This window comes from Aedes aegypti, chromosome 2 (genome assembly GCF_002204515.2).
Source record: "Aedes aegypti strain LVP_AGWG chromosome 2, AaegL5.0 Primary Assembly, whole genome shotgun sequence".
Lineage (NCBI taxonomy): Eukaryota > Metazoa > Arthropoda > Insecta > Diptera > Culicidae > Aedes > Aedes aegypti.
In genome coordinates, this window is record NC_035108.1 from 63,116,763 (window position 1) to 63,138,642 (window position 21,880).

Here is a 21,880-nt window from a genome sequence, read left to right on the forward strand (position 1 = left end):
GGAAAATCCCCTCCCCCTTGCCAACAGCCGCACGCTATCACACAAGTCAAACGTCAAAAATTTCCGATTTATATAACACAATGCAATAAGTTTCAGAATTTTGCAGGAAATCGTCGAGAATTTGCGGCTTAATTTGGAAACTCTGCGCTTGAACCGCAAGAGTAATCGTCCGAATAACGAACAATGTTGAGTTCACTATCCGGAAGAGTCCCCGTGGTAAGTAATTTCCTTAAGGGGACACGGGAAACCGTGTTAGTTTCCCTATCTTTTGTCTCACTCTAACAATCATCATCAAAACTTTGTGGAAGCAAATCTCGAGTTTTAGTGAACCGATGAAGCTGAAAATTGATTGAGTTGTGTACTACATATGTAGAATCATAGTGATACATTTTTCGCATCGATATATGGAGTGGTTCTTGGGATTTGCTTCTTGAAATGGATATGGTGCTTATGATGACGTCCCGTGCGGCCTTAAAAATATAATGTCTCGAATCAATGTTTACATTTTCTGCATCCCGACAGCTCTCCGTCGAATTCGCTCATCTCTTACTACGAAACACTGCCATTCGAGCTTCATCCAACTGGACCAGTATCAGTCACGCTAGAAGAAACCAGCACTTCCTAAAGCCAAACTTTGCCCTGGCCCAACAGCAGGCGCAGTACTCTAACGGTTCCCCGAGTACATTACCAGCGCAAGCCAAAGCATCCGATGAGGGAAAGGAAGGATTCATCAAACGGTTCATCAAAAAGATGGGCTGGATAGACAACTCCCGCGTCCGGCTGCGAGTTTCCAGTTGCACCCTATACGAATCCGTAGCGGACAACATCAACTACGATGAGTTTTTCACCTACTTCAAAATGCCAGACACATTCAACACCTGGTTTTTGATCACCGAACTGCACGTGTGGATGTTACTTGTCCGCTCGATGGCCGAGGGTGCCGAGAAGGACGATGCCGGACGTTTCCTGCGCAATTGCATTGTGGAAACCATGTGGAACGACGTGACGACCCGAGCGAAACAACTGTCCGCGCACAATCCTTCGGTGGTGCGGCCGCAGATTCAGCTGCTCTCGGAACAGTTCCAGGCGGCGCTGATCTCCTACGACGAGGGCGTCAGCTTTGACGATAAGGCGCTGGCTTCGGCCCTGTGGAGACGGTTCTTTTCCGGCCACTGTAAGGATTACGAACAGTTGGAACTGTTGGTGAAATACGTGCGGAAACAGGTTCGTAATTAGAATAAGTTAAATATAATTGATTTTGTTTCATAGTAATTTAATTCAAAATGTTGAAATCGTTTCAGATCGCCATGTTAGACGGAACAAGTCGCTATGATTTTGCAATAAAGCCAAAAATAAAGTGGTTGCCATTGTTGGACAAACCATCTGCCTAACATATAACTTGCATGTTATAAGGCGCTGGCGTAACGACTTGTAAATATACATACAGTGACAGTAAACATAATATTCGATGTAAATTTAATGAATGAGAAGTTCGTTGTTTTTTTTTGTAACTCGGCTGATGCAACAGATGGAAGGTAAATTATGCTTAGGGGCAATGGGGGCAATATAAACATACGGGGAAATATTAGCCACTCCGATTTGACCTCGAAAACAATGTTTTATAATGTCATTATGATCTGCTAAAGGATGCTTCAAATAGACACCACAATAAAAACCGTAAGAAAATTCGTTCCAACACTCGAAATATTTATAAAAATGTTCGATTTTGTCCTTTGTCATAAAAAGCTTATAATTTTAGCAGTTTTTAATTAAGCTTATAAGACAATTACATATATTTATTATTCTCGTAAGTTTTACCAAACCATCGAAACTTCTGATAATACTAAACAATTCGTGTGCGAAACTAGATTTGTTCGTATACAGAATTATTAGAAAACATAATATTATTTAAAAAGTGAAGGGCGGGGTAATATGAGCCATCAAAGTTAAAGCTAGAAAAACGATAGTTAAAACACAAAAATTCATTGCCTAAATATACTAAATTATTTTTTTACTGCATAGTCATCTTGGTGCACCATTACAAATGGAATACTTTGCTAGAAAATAGGGTGAACCAAGTGTCGCAATTAATACTAGAATTACATGGTTGCTTACTATGTCTTATGAAATTATCAAAAATAGGCCGCTAGAATTATAGCGTGAGGAATTTGATTATCTGTGCACTGATTTGCACAAATCGTTAAAATTAATTATAAATACAAATTTGGCAATTGAGTTTTAATGTGTATTTCAGTAAAAAAAAAACGATCCACCATATAATGCAACTTTCAATAGTAGACGCAATTTTCAAATGTCTCGTAGTTATATTTCTTATTCTGGCCAATCTGCGTTGTTTACACAAACATCCCTATAAACCCTACGCTGGGAAATACGTTTACCGAAAAAGGCGTTATGAGGTTCTGCACTGCATTCTTGTATTGGATTTACTTTAATGGCATTGTTGTTAGCAATTCACAAAAAAGTGAAAGAGAAAGAAAACATGATTTGTACAGGCAGAGCCCCATAGGCCATGCTATACCAGTTAGCACGCCCGACGCCCACCGATGACAGAGTGGGTAGGCTCGCACCATCGTCCCGCCCTTCTACCTATTTTTGAGATAGGCAGTTCTGTCAGGGTGTAAATAGTTTTTAAGTCTGAACCAAATTAGACTGTTATATTGGATACTTCTCTCATTTAGCTGGAGGTTGCTGCAATCCTTCGTTGGTCCGTTGGTTCCGACGATCGTTCCCGTATCCGCGTTTCCTCGGCCATTACGCTGTTTACATTGCATTGTTGCTCGTGGTAGTGGCGGGATAAATATGAAAACAAGGATAGGGAGAGAAGAAATGTTAGTGATTGTAACATGCTTTATTGCAGTATTGGCCTACACTGAAGTCATTCAAAATTCGCTCTTTGGATTCCCACGATAACAATCCCTGAAACTGATTATGAACCACATAAAATTTATCCGATAGAGCAAAAATCTTAATGTTTCAATGTAGGACAATCCAGCTTTATTGCATGTGAGAAGTTCTTGATGATATTCTCACAACGGCCATTCAGAATGGTTCGACGAATGTAGATAAAAGATCATTATGATAAAATTAACGCGACGACATGTTAGTTAGCTCAAAAAGATTATTGTATTTGCAACTGATAATTTAAATAGTTAAGCTAAGGGTCGGTTATTGTATATAATTTTATAGATATGGAGAAATATAGCACGAACGCGAAGTAATGACTCTCCACTCCATCTTCAAGTGCTCCCCACAAGCCCAACACTTCATTCTGGCACTTTAGAACGTCCATGTTGTAACTTGTTCACACAAGAAATCTGCCTCTGTTCTGCCGAGTTGGCAGAACGCGCCCGTACCCCATTCTGAACCAAAGGACAGGATTCAACTCATATCATGGTACCTTAACTACAAATACAAATGCTACTTCTATGTTATTTCCACTACTACGCTCACGATAATTATGTTATGATCGTTAGAATAAAAACGGTAGAGGTTACTCCTACATAACAGAAATACTACCCAAAGAACGCTAATGTCGCCAGTGTTGGTGTGGATGCAAGGTAGTGCAAAAATGTTTAGAGAATTAAATAAGTTATAAATTACAGCATTCTGTTCAAAAATATTATATTATTTTAAAAAAGACAGTAAAGAATGAAACATTTCAGTAACAACAGCGCCATTAGTTTTCTAATTATTATACATATATCAGTAATACTTCTCTAATTCCGCTACAACCTTACTAGATAACGCAATATTGTAAAATGCCGTAAATCAGCACATTTTGGAATATTTCTCAAACATTGGAAATTATTGTTTATGATGTTTTTAATTGCAATTATGAATATACAAAAAACAAATAGCGGTATGGGCATCGGATTTAGGCGATGCGCTGAATTAGGGCGACCCACAGTATTGGTCTTATACCAAGGTAAGTATTACTACGTTGTTAGTAAACCTAATATAAAAGTCTATTTTCAATGTGTGAGACGCAGAGACCACCCGCACCCACTTTTGCTTTCTCGTGGACTATTGAAAACGACTTGTGTATATTGAACTAATACTACTATTAGAAATAGTGCTACTGATGAAGGTGATCGTTGGTTTCCCAGTCTTGTTAGTGATTTGAGTGTTAGTAGAGACTGGTAGTAGGCCCTGCCGGTCCCTCCAGCATTACGCGTAGTTATCTGGTGTTAGATCATGCGACAGTAACTAAACTCATGTGTATGTAAAATATATTTAAGCATTGCAACACATGTCATTATATAACTTAAACTACTAGATTAACTTACATTTTATAAGTTATAATTACGATTAATTTTCGCGATCAATAAACATTAGAGTAATTTCACAATATCAACAATATGTAATGCCAACTTGATTAATCACCGTCAATCCCATCACCCAAGGGCAGGGGTAGTTATATTTCTTATTGAAAGTTTTTATTTTTAATTTATTCCTTTGAATCCCTTATTAGTTTTAAGCAATTTGGATGACGTCTTATACGATGCCAGCCAGAAAGACGTCCAACTTGAAACTAATCGATTATAACATTGAATGTTTCAAATTTTTTTTGATAAACCCTCGACTCGTTTTGCGATGAAGTTCAAATTTCGTGGATTTTCGGGCTTCTGCGAATTTGCGAATTTCCATTTCCTCGAACCATTTGTTCTAAATGTTAATACTCTTTACAGCTTGTTAATTCAATACAGTCCCAGAATTACGGCCTAACTGACAAATGTAAACAAATTGAGTTTTATTCACCTAATAGTTTATTTGATAAATTACAATCATATAATACACAGCTGTTCCTTAAAAATAACGATTTTCACGAAATAAGTGAGAAAAACACAAAGGCGCATTTGATATACGCCTCCAATCGCGAAACGCAACATACTGTTAGCCATCTTTACTTTGGTAGCGCAACTAGTCAGTGGATGAGAGATCTGATTTTTCACGCATTCCTCACATGCCTCTGTGGTGGAAAATGTTTTATTTTCTTGATGAAAGACAGTCAACAGTGGAACGGTTAAGTGGAAAAGGTAGAAATATCCATGTTCTGTGTTCTACATTCGTTTGTTTTTTAAATTAATCTACTAGTTTCATAAAAATTGAGATCCGGCTGGTAGGAGCACTATTTTGAGGTTAGAAAACCAGAATATGTGAGGTTAGTTTCATTGGAACTTTCGCTGGAGCGATTTTTGCAATAAAACACGTTTCGAAACATTATCCGCTGCTTATAACAAATACCATTGGGTTGAGAAATGAAGTCTCTACCATTGAATTCGATTCAACTTCATACATTACTTCACTTAAGTGGCAAAAATAAATATTTTGTTGCGAATGTTTTGAAACCATGATTGGATTTGACAATGCTCTCGTGAACCATAATCATGACGACAGCAGCACACCCCAGCGGACGAATTGTCGTTTTAAGAGCGAATACTCTTTCGATACGAATTCTGAAGACAATTTCGCCCATTATCCCCCACTGCGGTAACCGGGGGCATTAACGTTCAACGCTCCGTCATTGTAATCATCGTCATCATCGAAACTTCAAAAGCAGTTTTTCTGTTCAGAACTGAAAATTGTTCGATGAAAATGTGTTCACTGTGTTTCGGTTGGAGAGTAGAATACAGTGAACACATGTTCCTGTAAATTTTCTTGATTTTGAACGAAAAAACTGCTTTTAAAAATTCCTAAATCAATGACGGATCCTGCCCTCTTAAAGATAGATTGTGACAGCAGAACTGAGTGCGCAGAAGGGCGATAGTGATGAAGGTTTGTGTGAAACCATACACGCAGCGAACTGGACTATCGAAATTCATACATTTTGCCTTATGAAAGATGGAGCGATTATCGCAATACGAACGCTTTATGTATCGTTTTAGCATCACTCCACACCAAGGCGTCGATAGGCGCGGGGTGTACGCACGAGCCTATCGATCGCAAGGTCCTTTGTTCGATTCCAGGTTGCCACGAAAACTATTTTTGTTTTCAAATTTCGGTTTCATAAGGCAAATTTATGAATTTCAACCCGATTCCTTGTGGCGAATTTTCATAAGGGGTTCCCCTATGTTTATCGATAGTCCATTTGCCTGAGTGTACCATACCATACCAACCATATTGTCCATGCTCTCTATAACTTCAGCTACCGACGCGTGTTAATTGGAGCGATTACGTACGAATAATAATAGTATGTAGTTCACGACGATCATGCTATGGATCAATTTTGTCTAAGGAAAATCCGAAGTTGTTGGCCGGAACGGCAAAGTATGAATAAGAATGGCTTTGACAAAAGTGAATTTGAAAGAAGTAAAGATGCGCTAAAAGTGATAGTTGGTGAAATTAACTAAAATAAAACTTCAATGGCGTTTATTTTCAATATCATCATTGTTTTTCTTTCATATTATATTCAGAAAAAAAAAAAACAAAATAATAATACATAACCAGCTTCTTGTTTACAGAGAAGGGGAAGGATGTGTGGTGTGTGCCAGTCTATAACAGTGCTGGAAATGGTAATAGTAGGGTGCAGAGCTATTTGGGCACTTGCATGATTCACTTTGGCACGGGGGGGTTTTCTCGGCCGAATTGTCTGAAACATTGCACTAAGCAAGTCAAAAAACCCCACTGCCGAAGTGAATCAAAAGTGCCAAGAATAGGATCCGTCTCCCTAGTAGGCTTGAATTTCGCGAAAATCACGCGGCTTTCCCAGTACAGTAGTTCAAAAAAGTGAATCTCATCAAGTAGCCTATGTTGGGTGCATGAATTTTCTAAATCGTTAGTGTTATTGAAGGCTCTAAATGCGGGAAATTCAGTGGGAAATAGAACATTTTTCTACAGTAATTTTGGGTTGCCCTTAGCAACGGGTGTTTTGCAATTTTCAAGGCCTTTGCCTACAGCAGCGATAGGCGTGAGTTTCACTGGCTTCGCTGACTGCGATTGGCTTTGTTTGGCTACTGTAGAATGAATTTCAGATTTTTTCTCAACCCTGGTCTATGGACCGATGCACGAGTTCACTAGGTATCTGACATTTGAGCGGTGCCGTGTTATTTACGTGTCCATGGCAACGAGTGAATTCGGCACCGCCAAACCATGGCAAGGCGACGTTAGTACTATACCATTTAATTCCACTAGAGTTTGTATCCTTTGACAGATACGCGGTTCGGTTTTTTCATCTACTCATAGGCATTCTACTAAACAGCTCGAAGATTTATTATCAAGGCGACGTTGATTAACACGTAAAGAAATAACAATAATAACAAAATTGGGCAAAATTTCCGAATAGTCTATGCCAGGCATTGCAGAATTCGCTCTCATTTGAGTACGAAGCACGATCAAAGCAAGTAAAGAAAAACATCCCATCTGTTGCGGTCCACGATCGTCATTGTATCGCAAGGTGTAACAAGTCTGATAAATGGAAGCAGCGAGCGAGAGCCCCAAAGAGAGAGCGATGATAAAATCCATTTTTCTCGCTTGTTTACCGTTGGGGATAGGTGTTTTTCTTTAGCGACACGATAAACAATCGACGAACTTCCAATAGCAATAGTGTCCCCCAGGCTTGGAGCATGTTTAGAGAGTTTTTATCATGCACTACTATCCCCCCCAATCTGATCAAAGTTGTAGCAGCTTACGATAAACAGTCTCTCATAATGTGCAGCATGTTATGATAGTTAACGGCCATCTTTGGATTTCGAGATGTTTCACCTTAACTATCATTTCAATTTTACTATGTTACAAATCTCACAACCAGAGGCGTGCGTATCGTTTTTCTTCGCGTTCGACGTTTCACACTACCGCCATCTGCCGGTCTTGTTATACGAAACACCTTCTTGTGCAACATGCTCACCAGATGATGATGATGATGTAAACTGGGCGATTGATTTTGAAGAAATTTGTTCTAAGTGTTACGTCTGTTTGTCTGTGGTTCAAGGGTACGGAAAATCATGAAGTTTTGGGGTCTGGCTCGATTTTTAATGTAGAATCATAATATATCACAGCAAAAAAAGTTGTTGAATATTACATTGAAACTGCTGCAACCAAGTCGTTCCCTCGGTTGTGGAATATTACACGGCTCGACGTACTCGCGGGCAATTGGTGTAATAAATGTGATCGATGTAATTTTTCCGATGTAATATATTCAACGTACACGATATGATGTAATCGATGCGATGTAATATGAAAGCTATGTAATCAAAACGATTTAAGCAACAAAATGATTGCAAATTCTGCTCAATGGTTGATCAAATTGCCTTTTTATTCATTTTTGCACCTAAATCTCATTTATGATATAAAACGCGTTTTACTCGGAAGCAAGAGTTATCAATTAGTATTTTTTGCATATTCAAAAATGGATAAAAGGTAATTTGATCAGCCATTGAAAAGAATTTGATGATATAAATAAAGAATGTTTAAACGAAAAGTATTAAATTGTATTTATTTGTTATATATTATCGGTTTTAACAGTAATAGGCCTTCGTATTGATAACCAGAGTGATGATAGCGAGAAGACGCTCGATCTTGTGTGCTGACTTCCTGAGTAGACTGTGAACCATTGTGAGCTGGTCGTACAAGTCTTTTGAGCCTGTACAAAAAAAAAAATAAAATATAACGTTAGTAAAATGTACTGCCTGGTATTTTTTTAAGTGTAAAATGTGATATTTAATATGAAATTGTATTTAATATAATTATGCAAAATGTTTTTAATTTCTTTGGAGATCGACGCGTATCCATAATCCAACAGTGCACTTCTTATTTTAGCTTTGTGCACTAGTAGAGAGGTTAAAACAAGAAGATTGAGTCCATTTGCTAACGGATTAATCAGTTCAGTGCTTCGGAAAACGTAAATAAGGGTAAAAGTTGGCCATTGTGACGGCCATATTTGGTTTTCGAGATGTTTCACTATAAACATCTCAGGCTACAAAATTTTTGTCATGTTCGGTTATTCGTTTTTCAAAACTAAAGTGGAATATGAGACAATTGTGAGAAAATGAATCAAATTGGTATCATCTATTTTGAGCATTTATTTTTCTCCTATACCAACTACTAATCTTAAAACTCTAAAATACATAATTTTGATAATCTTGAAAACTCTAAAATACATGATTTTGCAATAATCTGAAAATTAGACTCAACGATATGTAGGGGGAAGGCGGGGCAGTATGGTCATATGGGGTATTATGGGCCACCTTTCATTTGAGCTTAAAAACCGATTTGGATCCCGATACCTTTGAACCTCATAAATTATGCTTCAACTAGGCACAACTGTGAAAACCGTGCAAAAATCTTGTTTTATTCTTCATATGGAAAATCTGAAATGCTTATACTACTACGAAAATCTTATAAGATTTTGGATGTTAAAATAAGCTTTGCATAAAGTTTTGTCTATTGTTTTCATTTTTTCACAGCAGTTCACTCTTCCACTATATATAGGCATGATGTGCACGAAATTGTATTCACTAAATTGGATTCTAAAAAACAGAACTTATATAAAACATGTAGGAACGGGGCAATATGGTCATACCCAGTGAAAGCTACCTTATCACAAAAATAGACAATACATGGCTTTTTTGCAGTTTCATTGCAATATTACATAACCGCACGTGATTCCCTGGGCTTGAGATTATATTTTCCAGGGAGCGATGAATTTCAACTAGATTTTTTTTGGAACAACAAGATAAAAGCTTTACGTCAAAGAAAAGTATATTTGTTTTGATTTCCTGCATTATTGATTCTAATAATTATGCATGTAGCATAAAAACTGTCCCGCCTGTTTGTTGCTCAGTAGAAAACGGTGGAAAATGTAATATTTCCGTTACACTAAATTATATTGAAGTACATGGCGTTAGGATAAATTTTGTTCCAGAAGTTCACTGCCGTTCTACGCATATTTGTCCCGCGGTCCATAAGATTTACATAGAACATGGGATAAGTAGATGTAGAAGGGCAGTTTAGGTCATCGATTTTTCGTAACAGTTTTGGAGTATTCGAAACTACGATCATAATTAATTTTAGTAAGTTTTGACCATTTTTGCTGCCTAAGTATTTTTCAGTATTGTAATCAACTTCTACAATAGCTGATGACCTTTTACTTTGTCGCGGTTAAATAACATTCTTCTGTTAAATGGATTGGCGCAAGTTCCCTGTACTTCTTTTTACATAAAAAGAAAGTAAAAAAGTTGTTCTAAAGCGATCATTGTTGTTTATTTTCTAAAAGGAAAAACAAGTTCAAGAGAAGTGGGACCAACAAAAAAGTGCTTTCATTTCCAACAAAAACATTATCACATCTAAAATAGAGTATTTAGTTTTTTTAAGGAAAATTTTATTTCAATGCAAAAAATGTGTTGTTTCCAGTTGAATGTCGTTTATAAGCATTTGATAAATTGAAAACATTCAGATTTTTTTTAATGTTTTTTCGTCTATTTTACAAATATAATAAACTCTGTAGGAATAGAGCAAAAAAACACTACAAGCACGAAAAATAGTACGTTTCTTAAGTAAGCGCATTTTTTAGAGTTTTGATCTCTATTTCAATGCAAGTCTCTATTTTTGGTTAAGCTCTCTAAAGTCTCTGTTTAAATAAAAATTATCTCTAAAGTTACTTTTTGAATCTGATGCAAAGTTCTAGTTGCTCCAGAGAAATCTACAGAAACTATTACGCGATTATTCCACAAGTTATAAAATTTTTCTCAGATCTCGAGGAATGTTTCAGGAATTCTAGTAATTTCCAGATTTCCTCTTGAATGCTTTCAGGAATTTCTCCAGGGATACTACCAGCGATTTTTCAATGGATGCCTATAAAAATTTCTTCTGAATCCTTGAGCACTTCAACGCTTCCATGAAAATTTATTCTAGAGTTTTTGAAAAAAACCTTTCGACATTTTTGCACTAAATTCTACAATAATTCCTAAGTCGATTTTTTATTTATTCTAGACATTTTCATAAAAATTCATTCAAATATTAATCCACGATTACTCTTAGAAATTGCTCCAACAATCCTTCAGACATTGTTCGATGATATATTTTATAAACTATTCCCAAGAATTTCTCGATAAATTTGACCTAGCATTCCTCAATAAATTCTTCCAGAAATTTATCTTGGAATTTCTTCAGCATTTTATTAACATATTGTTACTGCGGTTCAAAAATTTCTCTAATAATGTTTCGAATAAAATTGTTTGATCACCATGGATTCGTCAAAACTTTATTCAAGGTTCAGAGATTCGGTCCAAATTTCTTCTATTTATTTCTTCAAAACGTCTTGTAGGACATTATTTAGAGATTCTATTGTTTTAGTTATCTTAGCAATTTATCAAGAATATTCTAGGAAGAATTTCATCAAAAATTTAGAAGGTCTTGCAGAGATCTTTGTAGGAATTCAAGCGTACTTACAACTTGCACAAGTTTAATCTGAGGTTATTCTAGGAATTTCTTTCAAAATTCCATGCAGTTTTTGCAAAACAATCTAAAAAATTTGCTTGAAATTTCCCTTGATGAATTTGAATTAAATGAACAAAGCAAAAATATTTGAAGACTTCATGGAGAAATAAAAAAAATGAGGAGTACCTGAAGGAATTTTAAATTCTCGAAGATGCTCTAAACGGGAAGCCTGGTTGAAGTCATAGGGAAACAATACAAAATAAATGGGATGGATGATATCCATAGAAAAATTCCAGATTGAACTGTTGAAGATATCTTAAACGAAATTCTTGAGAGAATTACTCAGAAAGTTAGTGAGAAATATCGAAAAAAAACTACTTATTGAACTTTAACACTTCACTTTTCCAAAAAAACTAAATCACTAGCTCGCTTTAGTAGTGATTTTAGTATTTTTTTTTTTTTTTGCAAAAGTTAAGTGTCAAAGTTCAATTGGTAGGTTTTTTCTCAAAGGGTTCATTCACAAATTTCATAACGCCAAAAATGAGCATTTTTGATACCCACCCACCCCCTCGTAACGCTATTTGTATGAATGTTTTACAAAATTTGTATGAGCTGTAACATTTTAAGGACACCCACCCACCCCCTTCAGCGTTATGAAATTTGTGAACAGGCCCAAAATAAATAAAATTTTTAAAATCATTCCTGATGAAATTTTTTAAGAACTCTGTTGATACATTCTGTTAAGAATTTTAGAGAAATTACTGTAGATAATCTAAAAAATACTAGTAAAGCCTGAAAAGAATTGCACGAAACTATTATGACATTTTAGGAAGAATTTAATTCTTGGCGGAAAGTTAGGAGGAATTTCTGAATGATTAATCTGAAGAAATCACTATAAGGATTCCGTCTGAGAAATTGTTCGAATACTCTTATTTTTTAAAGATTCTGAATATAAATTCTAGTGATATCTGAGAAAACGTAAAAGAATAATCTTATAAGGAATCCTTAAAGCAATTTCTAGAATTTCTGACACAAACATCTTTAGCGACTTGTAGAAGAGTAACAACTTAAGAATTAACTGAAGATTTTTGCAAGAGTTACTTAACATTTTTCCATTGTAATTTGTAAAAAAAACGTTTCAAGTTATTTTGTTGTCTGAAGATTTTTTCTTACGGGTATCCAATGAACGCAATTCTTATGTTTTCTTTTAAAGCCTGATTCGCTGCTGACAAGTAATTTCTCGGCCTATCTTGATGCATGGGAAATTTCTGCAAGGAATTGATCAAGAATGCGCTTTTTTCTGATCGCAGCACGCAGTTGAAAAGAACTGTCAGTTCAAATGGGAGTCGCTGTAGAAAATTTCTGCAAGGAATCGGCGAGAAATTTCTTTAGCGATTCCTTTTCAGTAGCAAATCAGGCTTAAGCATTTAAAAAAATTAACAACTGGGAATACCTGAAGCGAACTCTAAAACAACAATTTTTGAAATTATTCCTGGCGGAATTTATTATCAACTCTAAGGAGGAATTGCGTGAGAAATTTTAGAGATATTACGATATAAAATCTAAAATTACTCAGTAGAAATTTTGGTGATATCTGAGAGAATTAAAATATATTTCCTGGAACAAATTTTATTGACCAATACTAAGGGGAATTCATGAAGCAATTGCTAGGCGCTCTGAAACAACAATTTCAAGATACATAAAAATATTGTTTTGCTAGAATTTAGTGTTTTTTGTTTAACGTTTTAATTAAAACATACCTTAAAACAACAACTGAAAGAATACTCGAAGAAATCATTCCTGGTGGAATATGAACAACTATGTGCAGGAATTGTGTTGTAAGAAATATTTGTTTAAATTCTAGTATACCTATAGATTATACACACTTAAAATAATTCGCAGTATCCTGTGAAATAAATCACCGAATTTGAACTGTAAACAATAAAAATACAGATTTTCTTGTGAAATCTACTATTTTACCGACAAAATCTGTGAAATTAAACCCGTCAAAAACTCGTGAAACCCGATGTTGTTGTTTACGTTAGAAAGAATTACTATTATTTTACCAGACTAACAAGAAATTATTGCCGTGTGTGAGAAAATGAGACAATGAGTCAAAAATATGAGAAACTCATCCATGATTTTTTGACTGCTGAGCTGCGTGATTGACATCTCACGCATGAAAAATCTCAAGCGTGAGTTATGAGAAATTGAGTTTTTACAACACTACTTGGAATCAACTTTAGAGACAAGAAGAGTAGACTAGGAAAATTACCATCGGTGCACAATATTCCGCTTAGTTAAGACATGTTATGTGCTTTCGTAAAAATAACTGTTGAGGGAGTTCGGGAAAAAATCGTCTTAATTCTCTTAAGAATTTTTCTTACAAGTATCAAATAAAGTGAATTCTTTAGTTTTCGTTACAAAAATGTAAAAAATAACAATGAAAGAATATTTGAAAGAATCTTTGGAGAAATCTACAAATTTAGAAATTTGCAAACTCTGTGCAGGAATTGCGTTAGGAATTTTGAATGAATTGCGGTAAAATCTAAGAACTACTGGAAGAATCCAGAAAATAATTGCATTACCAAACTGTTATAACATTTCTGGAAGAATTTAATTCCGAAATTAATTTCTTAAGGACCATACCGAAGAAATCACTAAGAGGATTCTCTGTGGGAAATTTTTGTTTAACTTTCCTAAGATTTTTGAAAGATTCCTAATTATTTTTATTTTTTTAGATATCTTTAGAAATTATGATCTAAAGAAAATAATCTATGTAATTAAAAATAATAATTCCTGGAACCAATATCAGAGATCTTAAGATGAACCATTGAAAAAATTTCTGGGTGTTCCTGTCCAAAATTCTTAAGCAACTTCTAGAAGACTTACATAACAAAAAAAACCTAAGATTTTTTTTGCAAAAATTACATACTTGGGAAATTTGTTGAAAAATTTCTAAAAAATATCGTGGATAATTCTCTTAAGATTTTTTCTTACGTGTATCCGCAATAAAAGCCACGCGAGGTTTTTCTACCAGTGTTGCACAAAATACAAAAAATACAACAGCGCGTCTACACTGCCGTGAATCGCAAGTCAGTCCCATCTGCATTTTCGTCAAAATTGAGTTGAGTTCAGTTTTCAACATCTCTTCCAATGCGCTTTCAGCTGCACCAATAAAATAATATGATTTGTTCGGAAAAATTAGGAAAAAACAGCAAGTCAAATTGTCCCATAATGAAAAGTAATCGCATATCAGTCCCACTACAGACTTTTGAACCGTGGAACACAAAAATGTAACTTGTTTTGATCATCTTTATATTTTTCTCGGAAAGATATTGTAGTGAAAAGCAAGTTGTGAAAGTTTAACCAAGATCACAACCCACTTTCTCAATGCCTACTTTTTACAGATGGGACTGACTTGCGATTCACGGCAGTACAGACGTGATAAAAAAAAACAACCAGAAGAATATTCCAATGAATCGCTGGAGGAAGCTATAGAATAAGTTCCCGAAATCCAGTGTTGTGAAAAACTCAATTTCTCACAACCCACGCTTGAGATTTTTCATGCGTGAGTTGTCAATCATGCAACTCAGCAGTCAAAAAATCATGGATGAGTTGGCTTACCTTTTTAAATCATTGTCTCGTATTTCCACAGTTTACTCACACACGGCAATAATTTGTTGTTAGTCTGGTAAAATTATGTTAATCATTTCGAACGTAAACAACAACATTCGGGTTTCACGAGTTTTTTCCGGGTTTTGCGACTGAATCATTTTTTACGGTTTGAGTTAATTGAGTTGATTTTGCATCAAAATCTCAAGCGTGAGATTTGCGAAGCAGATCTCTAATGAGTTTGCTCTCACGGGAGAGCGTATTGATTGAGATTTTGAGTGTGAGTCTATCAACACTGCCGAAATCATTTCTAGTCGAATTTATAAACAACTCGGTGTAGGAATTGCGTTACTAATTTTAGAGAAATTACAGAAGAAAATCTAAAGATACTGAAATAATCCGGAAAAAGACATTATCAAACTATTATGACATTTTTGGAAAAAAATCTTCAAATGAGTTTCTACAGGATTATCCTGGAAAAATGTCCAAAAAGATTCACTGTGAGTAGTTTTCGTCCGAAGATGATAGAAAGATTTTTAATAGAAATTCAAGAGACATCTTGAAGCATTTATTAAAAAAAATGAAAAATAGGCCTTGCAGCAATTTCTAGGCGTTAAAAATCATAAGGGATTTCCAGAAGAGTTAGAATGATCAAAGTATTTTGGACAGATCGTTACGCGTATGTTATTTAGCCACTTCCATTTGATTTTGCCGTAAATGTCCAAATTATATACGCGTAACGGCCTGCCCAATATACTTTGATCACCCAACTTGAGAAATATATGAATTATTTTTTGCTAGAATTACTTTAGATATTTTGAAAAAAAAAAAAATCGTTTTTAATTATCTTAGGCATTTTTATTACGGGTATCCAATGAATACAATTTTTGAGTTTTCCTCAAAAAATTGCATTAAAAACAGCTGGAAGAATACTTGAAAGAATCTAGGGAAAAATTGCGAAATCATTCCTGGTGGAATTCATAAACTTTATTTAATAACTCTGTGGAGGAATTGCGTTAGGAATTTTAGAGGCATTGTGGTAGAAAAGCTAAAAATTACTGAAAGAATCCTGAAAATAACTACATTAGAAAACTGTTGATATTTTTGGAAGAACTTATTTTTTGGTCAAATCCTCAAATGAATGGACCTTCCAAAAGGATTCTATGTGAGAAATATTTGTTTGAATTCGAAAGATTCTTAATTATTTCAATTTTTATAGATATCCTTAGAATATCTATCAAAAGATATCTGAAAATAAAAAAAAACGCAAAAATCAACAATACAAAACAAAGATCTTAAGAGACTTCTAGAAGAATAACTTGAAAAATCCAAGGAGAAATTTTACTTTAGAAATTCCTTGAGGGATTTCTGAAAAAAAAAACATCGTGGTTAATTCTTTTAAGGGTTTCTTCTGACGAGCATCCAACGAATTCAGTTCTTGAGTTTTCTTAACTAACAATCTTAAACATCAACTTAAAAAATACTTGAAGGAATCTCTGAAAGAATCTAAAAGAAATCATTTCGGGCGGAATTGTGGATGAATTGCATTAGGAATTTTAGAGGAATTACGTTAGAAAATCTAAGAGTGCGACTTGAGTGGACGCGAAACGCATAGCAAAGCGTAAATTGCATGGGAACGAATAACAATGATTAATAATGAATTATAAGAAAAATGCTTCTTCTGGGTAAAGTCTCTTCAAACAAAACAAAAAAAAATCGTCAAACTCCAATGGATTTTTGATTAGCTTTGCGTGTCGCGTCCACTCTAGCCGACACCTAAGATTTACTGTAAGAAGCTTTAAGGTGAATATGCATTGAAGCCAAACCTAGAACTTTCAAGAGCACAAGTCTAGAGAATTTAAAAATAATTTCTGGAATCAACTATAGAGGATAATATTAAGAAGAATCCTTGATAAGAGTAGAAATCTGGAGAATGTTATAAAATTGACTTGCTTACCCAATACACCAAAGGTGTCTCGCGACATCCCATGCAAAACGGTATTACGGTCGGGGATGGTACTTCTTCTGCCATATCCGCAGCGCTAAACCGTGGATCCTTGTCCGACTGGTGCACCAACCCGAACAACTCGCGCTGCAACATCCACTCGGCGTTTCGGTGGATCTATATGACAAGATGTCCTTATGGGCCCCGGAATGGTATATAAACTTCGGCTGGATTCCTGATTCTCCTGCCTGGTAACGGTCTCCGTTCGGGCACGTATGTCGGAGCAATCCCGTTGTGGTTTTCTTTCCGAATCCATCCCGATGAAAGGTTTTCAGTCAGCAGGAACCACCGCCTTGATTCTACGATTCGCTTTGACCGGTGCTATTGCGATGGAATCGTTATCTTCATCCAAACAGGTTGAGTTTCCCGGTATCTGTTGACGGAACGTTGCTGTGGGGGAAGTTGTGTACATAGATATCTCCATCTTCCAGTTATACTTTCTTTTTATTTGTTCTTCCGGATGATTCGAGGTCGAGAATTTGTTACCGCAACATGGTACAGCGAGCGGCTACCGTAGCACGATCTCCGATCCATCGCTGGTCCGAAGTGCAGCAGGCGGGACGTAGTTGGTGCCAACGCATTTGGTGGACTACCTGCTGATCAAGTTGGTGGCGGTTTTTCGTTCTCGAACCGTTTTCCTTTCGCTCGATCTGGCATTTTCCCGATTCTCGATTATCGCAGATTCATTCCTGACGGCGTTCTCTATGGCTTGTAGGCTGATTTAGATGTTTCTTTATTTAAGAATGCTGAAATTTAAAAGAAAAAAGTTTCTAGACAACATATTCCCAATGAAGGAAGGGGGAGCATCACTACGGCAGATTTATTTCAATGTTCTAAATAAATTATATACTATTTACTTACCTGATTACAATGTATAACATTGCCGTCAATGATTTTCCTGCAAAGTAATGATAAATTAATTGAAATAACAACATAAAATGCAAAAACTTACCAAACAAACAGCATTCATCGGTTGCGGTAAAATAAAAATGGCAGCTTGTTAGTCCGAGCCGTCCGAGCACAACAAAATCAGAACTGTGTTGCTAGATTCATTATCGCATTTCAAAAATATGCGATCATACATCGATTTCGTGTAATTCTACCCAACTTAGTCGGAACCACTTGGTTGCAGCTGTTTGTGTGTAATATTCACATTCCTTTAATGTAAATATTACATATTCCCAACATAATGAAAAAAACTTAATTCAATTTTTGTGTAATTTCAGAATGATGTAATATAACATCGAACCGGTGTGATTGTGTATCTGGAAAACACGATTACATCGAAATTTTTTTACATCAACGGTATTACATCGAGCCAAATTACATTATTTTTTGCTGTGATGTAAAAACTATGGATATTCCTAAACAAGCCGATTGAGCGATACATCCCTGTGCTCCTAATCATCATTTAAAATTCGCCCTTTGCAAAGTTCACATCGAAATTGACAAACCGAAAAATTTTAAGCTTACCGCTGCAAAGAAACAAATGAAACTGTCAAAAATGTCATCAGTGTTTTGTTTTCTCTTGAACTGTTTGGATTAGAAAATGCAGTGCATTTAGATGCAAATACAACAGATGTAAATTAATTGAATGTTAATGCGTGAAATTCATGAAATAAACAATAAATAGTTGGAATATTTGCTTTGAAACTAATAAAAATGTAAGTATTAGTGAACTAATTATTGTTCTAGTAAGTGAAGGAATCCAAAATTCCTACGACGCCGACCTTCGTAATTTGTTTTGTATTGAAAACACTCAAAGTACAGTGACTTAAGGTGAAACATCTCAGAATCCAAAGATCGCCGTCGGAATGGCCAACTTGTGGCCCTAATCGCGTTTTCAAAGGGACCACTAATCTCAAAAAGTTTCGGTGCAATATTGAAGTTTAAAGACACTGACACGTTAATGCTTCCAGTGGGCATTTATGCCCTTTGAAGGAAGCACCACACTAGACAATGGACTAGCATGCAACGCCCAGTGGCACAGTCAGAAAACAGTCCTCACGAAAAGTTTACCGGCCTGAGGTGGGAATCGAACCCACACTCCCTAGCACGATGCGGCTAAATGCCTGGTGACACTAACCGCACGGCTACGAAGCCCACAAGTTGGATTCCAAGATGTTCCACCCATTTGTGAACGATATTAAGTACGTTTGCTTGTGAAATGTCCTACCGGTCGAAAACCTGTTCGTATCGGAAACTTTCTCGACTTCCCAGGGCATAGAGTATCTTCTTACCTGCCACACGATACACATATTCAAAAATGGTCAATCGGCAAAGAAAGCTCTCAGTTGAAAACTGTGGAAGTGCGCATAAGAACACTAATCTGAGAAGCAGACTCAGTCCCAGTTGGGACGCAACGCCAAAAAGAAGAAGAATATCAAATATTTTTCTTATATTCATTCACAGATGCACATCAACGCCATGACACAGCAACCAAACGGCGAAAATGGTTCCAACTCGAATCTCTACATGCGTTTGCAGCAATCGCAAACCATCCGGGCCAACATTCAGAACATCTCGCAGATGCTCAACACCGGGCTGAGCCCCGAGGCGCTGGACCTTTGCGTGAAGCTGCTCGAAACGGGTGTCCACCCGCAAGCCCTGGCCGAAGTGGTGACACAGATTCGGCGCGAAATGGCAGCACTCGAAACGGACAACCAGTGAATTCTCAAAGTAGCAGAAAGGGAGCGTTCTTTCCTTTAATTGTAATGCAAATTGTTGAATAATATAGAAATTTGAAATTCTGTGTACTTACTCATTGGATTCAATCAAACCTGGACATATCATCATCAGACGCCGATGTGGCTTCCACATTTTGCGGTGGTTCTGGCAGCGTAACTGATTCTACGACTGGCGGCGGTTGCTTCCGTTTCTTCTCGTTGAAAGCATATTGCTGAATTCCGGTATCCTGGCTTTGAGGAATCGCTTCAAAACTGGTGAATTCCTTCGGCTTGACCGTCGGATCAAGCTTCTCTCCCAGGGCTGCCAACGAGATCAGAATGGCTTCCTCCGTTCGAACGGTTCTCGATCCCTGACGTGGAACCGTGTTCAAATATTGGTCAAACAACTGCTCGACGCTGTCGACGTTGAGCTTGTTGTCGTTGTCCAGAGCCGGTTCCAGACCCAGCACTCCCCCAAATACCACGAGGGCGTGTTTGTACTTAAGGCTTTGCGGTTCCAGTTCTTGGACGTTGGTACCCGTGTCGGATGTACCGATCGTCATGTCATATCCACCCTTGTAGGGACTCTTGGTGAACACCTGTGACAGGGAATTGGCAATCCTCACGGTGTAACCCCAGTAGATTCCGGTTTCCTGGCGTGGCTGCGCCGGAGGTACAACTTTTGCTCGGATCTTCTTCGATTTCAGATCCACCCCCGGTGGCATTTTCACCGTGACTCGCACTCCCGGGTCCAGATGTGTATCTACCAGGACGTCGTTCAGCAAGCCCACGTTCACGAAGGAGGATTTATCGTTTTTGGTCGGTTTGTTAGTAACGATTCCCTCACGAAACTGGAATTCACTCGCTTGGCGCAAATGGTGCTGGGAATCGAGCGGACTGAGCAAACCACAAAATTTGAGGTCGTTGTGGATTGGGAAGAAAAATTTCCTCAAATATTGAGGGCACTCGAGATATTGCAGTATCCGAGCCAACTGGACGCAGCAGCGACGGGCCGATGTGCTTCCCTCGGACGTATCTGAAAATATACATGTTCAAATCAGAGCGTTAATGATCAGAGGATATCAATATTTTTTGTAAGTAGCGATAGGGGTAGACTTTTAATATGCCCTAAGCTCCTTCCCAATATTTGCTTTTATATGCCTCTATTGCATCCATCACACAGACGTTCATAAACAATGTCGTTCAAATGGTCACTGTGCACCCTAGCAGCAATCAGCCCTTACCGTAGTTCTACAATCTAGTCATCCAGTTTCTGAGATTTCTTACGCGCCTTATATTGCTGTTTGCATTTGAGATGCAAACCTTGACTAAAAGTCCTCCGAATGCGGAAACACAAAACAATCGAAGGACACCTAGCAACGATTATAGAAATCACCGCCGCCCTAGCAAGAAAAATCTATCATTGACATCGCATTTCTTGTGAAAAATCTTACCGCATTTGGTGTTCCCGCATTTGATGTTTGCATTTGAAATGCACACAGCAATAATTTATTTTTAATTTTCTTACAAAATATCTTACCATGGGGAGAGGGGGCTGAAAAACCTCGAAAAATATCTTAAGTAATAAATGGACAGCCCCTTAATCATTAACGCTGTGGTTCAAAATTATTTTTCTTGGGAACACACAAAACCCTGCCACTTACCGACAGTTCCCAATTTTTCCGTCGCCTGATTGCCGGTTCCGCAATCGTCAAAGACCACCACTTCGTCTACCTGGAAGATGCAAGCGGCCCTGGCGATCTGCCCCGCCAGGTACGTACGCAGTTCCGGCGACTGGGCATTGTCCAGTATCGAGCCAGGGACGGCAATGCTCAGAGTAGAAACTAGTTCCGCTGCCGGAACCGCTTCTACCTTGACCTCAACTTCAGCGGCTTTATCGCGTTCGACTTGTTCAAATTCACGCTGTACTCGTTTCAGCAGACGGTCCTGCTTTTTCTTCCGTTTCATCTCTTTCCGTTCGATCTTTTGCCGCTCGGTTAGTTTCTTCGGAACGTGCATGTTTGCGCCTTTACCAGATGAGGGTTTCATGATTAATTTTCAACTATTTTTCACACAAATTCAATAAAAATTGATTTTTTACTGGGATATCAGAAATAATCTTCAGTTCGGAGGTAAATAAACAAGACAAAAACACGTGCGGTGTGCACAGCGTACCACTCCCTCGGCGTGCCGCTGACAA

The 21,880-nt window shown here is 37.1% G+C and overlaps 3 protein-coding genes and 1 long non-coding RNA gene across 4 annotated transcripts; 2 read left to right on the forward strand and 2 right to left on the reverse strand.

Moving 5' to 3' along the window:
- LOC5574279 (ubiquinol-cytochrome-c reductase complex assembly factor 1) lies at positions 1-2,814 on the forward strand. Its single transcript, XM_001661277.2, has 3 exons — positions 1-216; positions 523-1,224; positions 1,302-2,814. Exons 1-3 carry the CDS (start codon positions 184-186, stop codon positions 1,389-1,391), a joined length of 825 nt encoding a protein of 274 aa, XP_001661327.1. The 5' UTR covers positions 1-183; the 3' UTR covers positions 1,392-2,814.
- Positions 2,815-8,425: 5,611 nt separating this feature from the next.
- Positions 8,426-18,314, reverse strand: LOC110675598. The gene is made up of 4 exons (XR_002499641.1): positions 17,967-18,314; positions 17,876-17,912; positions 16,967-17,760; positions 8,426-8,599 (listed from the first exon to the last, which is right to left on the reverse strand). It is a non-coding gene; the product is annotated as an uncharacterized LOC110675598 (long non-coding RNA).
- Positions 18,315-18,516: 202 nt separating this feature from the next.
- Positions 18,517-19,774, forward strand: LOC5574291 (mitotic-spindle organizing protein 1). The gene is made up of 2 exons (XM_001661278.2): positions 18,517-18,678; positions 19,427-19,774. Exon 2 carries the CDS (start codon positions 19,427-19,429, stop codon positions 19,682-19,684), a length of 258 nt encoding a protein of 85 aa, XP_001661328.2. The 5' UTR covers positions 18,517-18,678; the 3' UTR covers positions 19,685-19,774.
- LOC5574286 (putative methyltransferase C9orf114) lies at positions 19,739-21,835 on the reverse strand. The gene is made up of 2 exons (XM_001661279.2): positions 21,345-21,835; positions 19,739-20,716 (listed from the first exon to the last, which is right to left on the reverse strand). Exons 1-2 carry the CDS (start codon positions 21,727-21,729, stop codon positions 19,785-19,787), a joined length of 1,317 nt encoding a protein of 438 aa, XP_001661329.1. The 5' UTR covers positions 21,730-21,835; the 3' UTR covers positions 19,739-19,784.
- Positions 21,836-21,880: the final 45 nt, after the last annotated feature.

Excerpts from the sequence above, each read along its gene's own strand:
- LOC5574286 (XM_001661279.2), bottom strand. The coding sequence starts at position 21,729 with ATGAAACCCTCATCTGGTAAAGGCGCAAACATGCACGTTCCGAAGAAA. Across the intron at positions 20,717-21,344 it reads GGAAAAATTGGGAACTGTCG|ATACGTCCGAGGGAAGCACA; the intron begins GTAAGTGGCAGG and ends GTATATTTTCAG.
- LOC5574279 (XM_001661277.2), top strand. The coding sequence starts at position 184 with ATGTTGAGTTCACTATCCGGAAGAGTCCCCGTG. Across the intron at positions 217-522 it reads TATCCGGAAGAGTCCCCGTG|CTCTCCGTCGAATTCGCTCA; the intron begins GTAAGTAATTTC and ends GCATCCCGACAG. Across the intron at positions 1,225-1,301 it reads TGAAATACGTGCGGAAACAG|ATCGCCATGTTAGACGGAAC; the intron begins GTTCGTAATTAG and ends AAATCGTTTCAG.
- LOC5574291 (XM_001661278.2), top strand. The coding sequence starts at position 19,427 with ATGCACATCAACGCCATGACACAGCAACCAAACGGCGAAAATGGTTCC.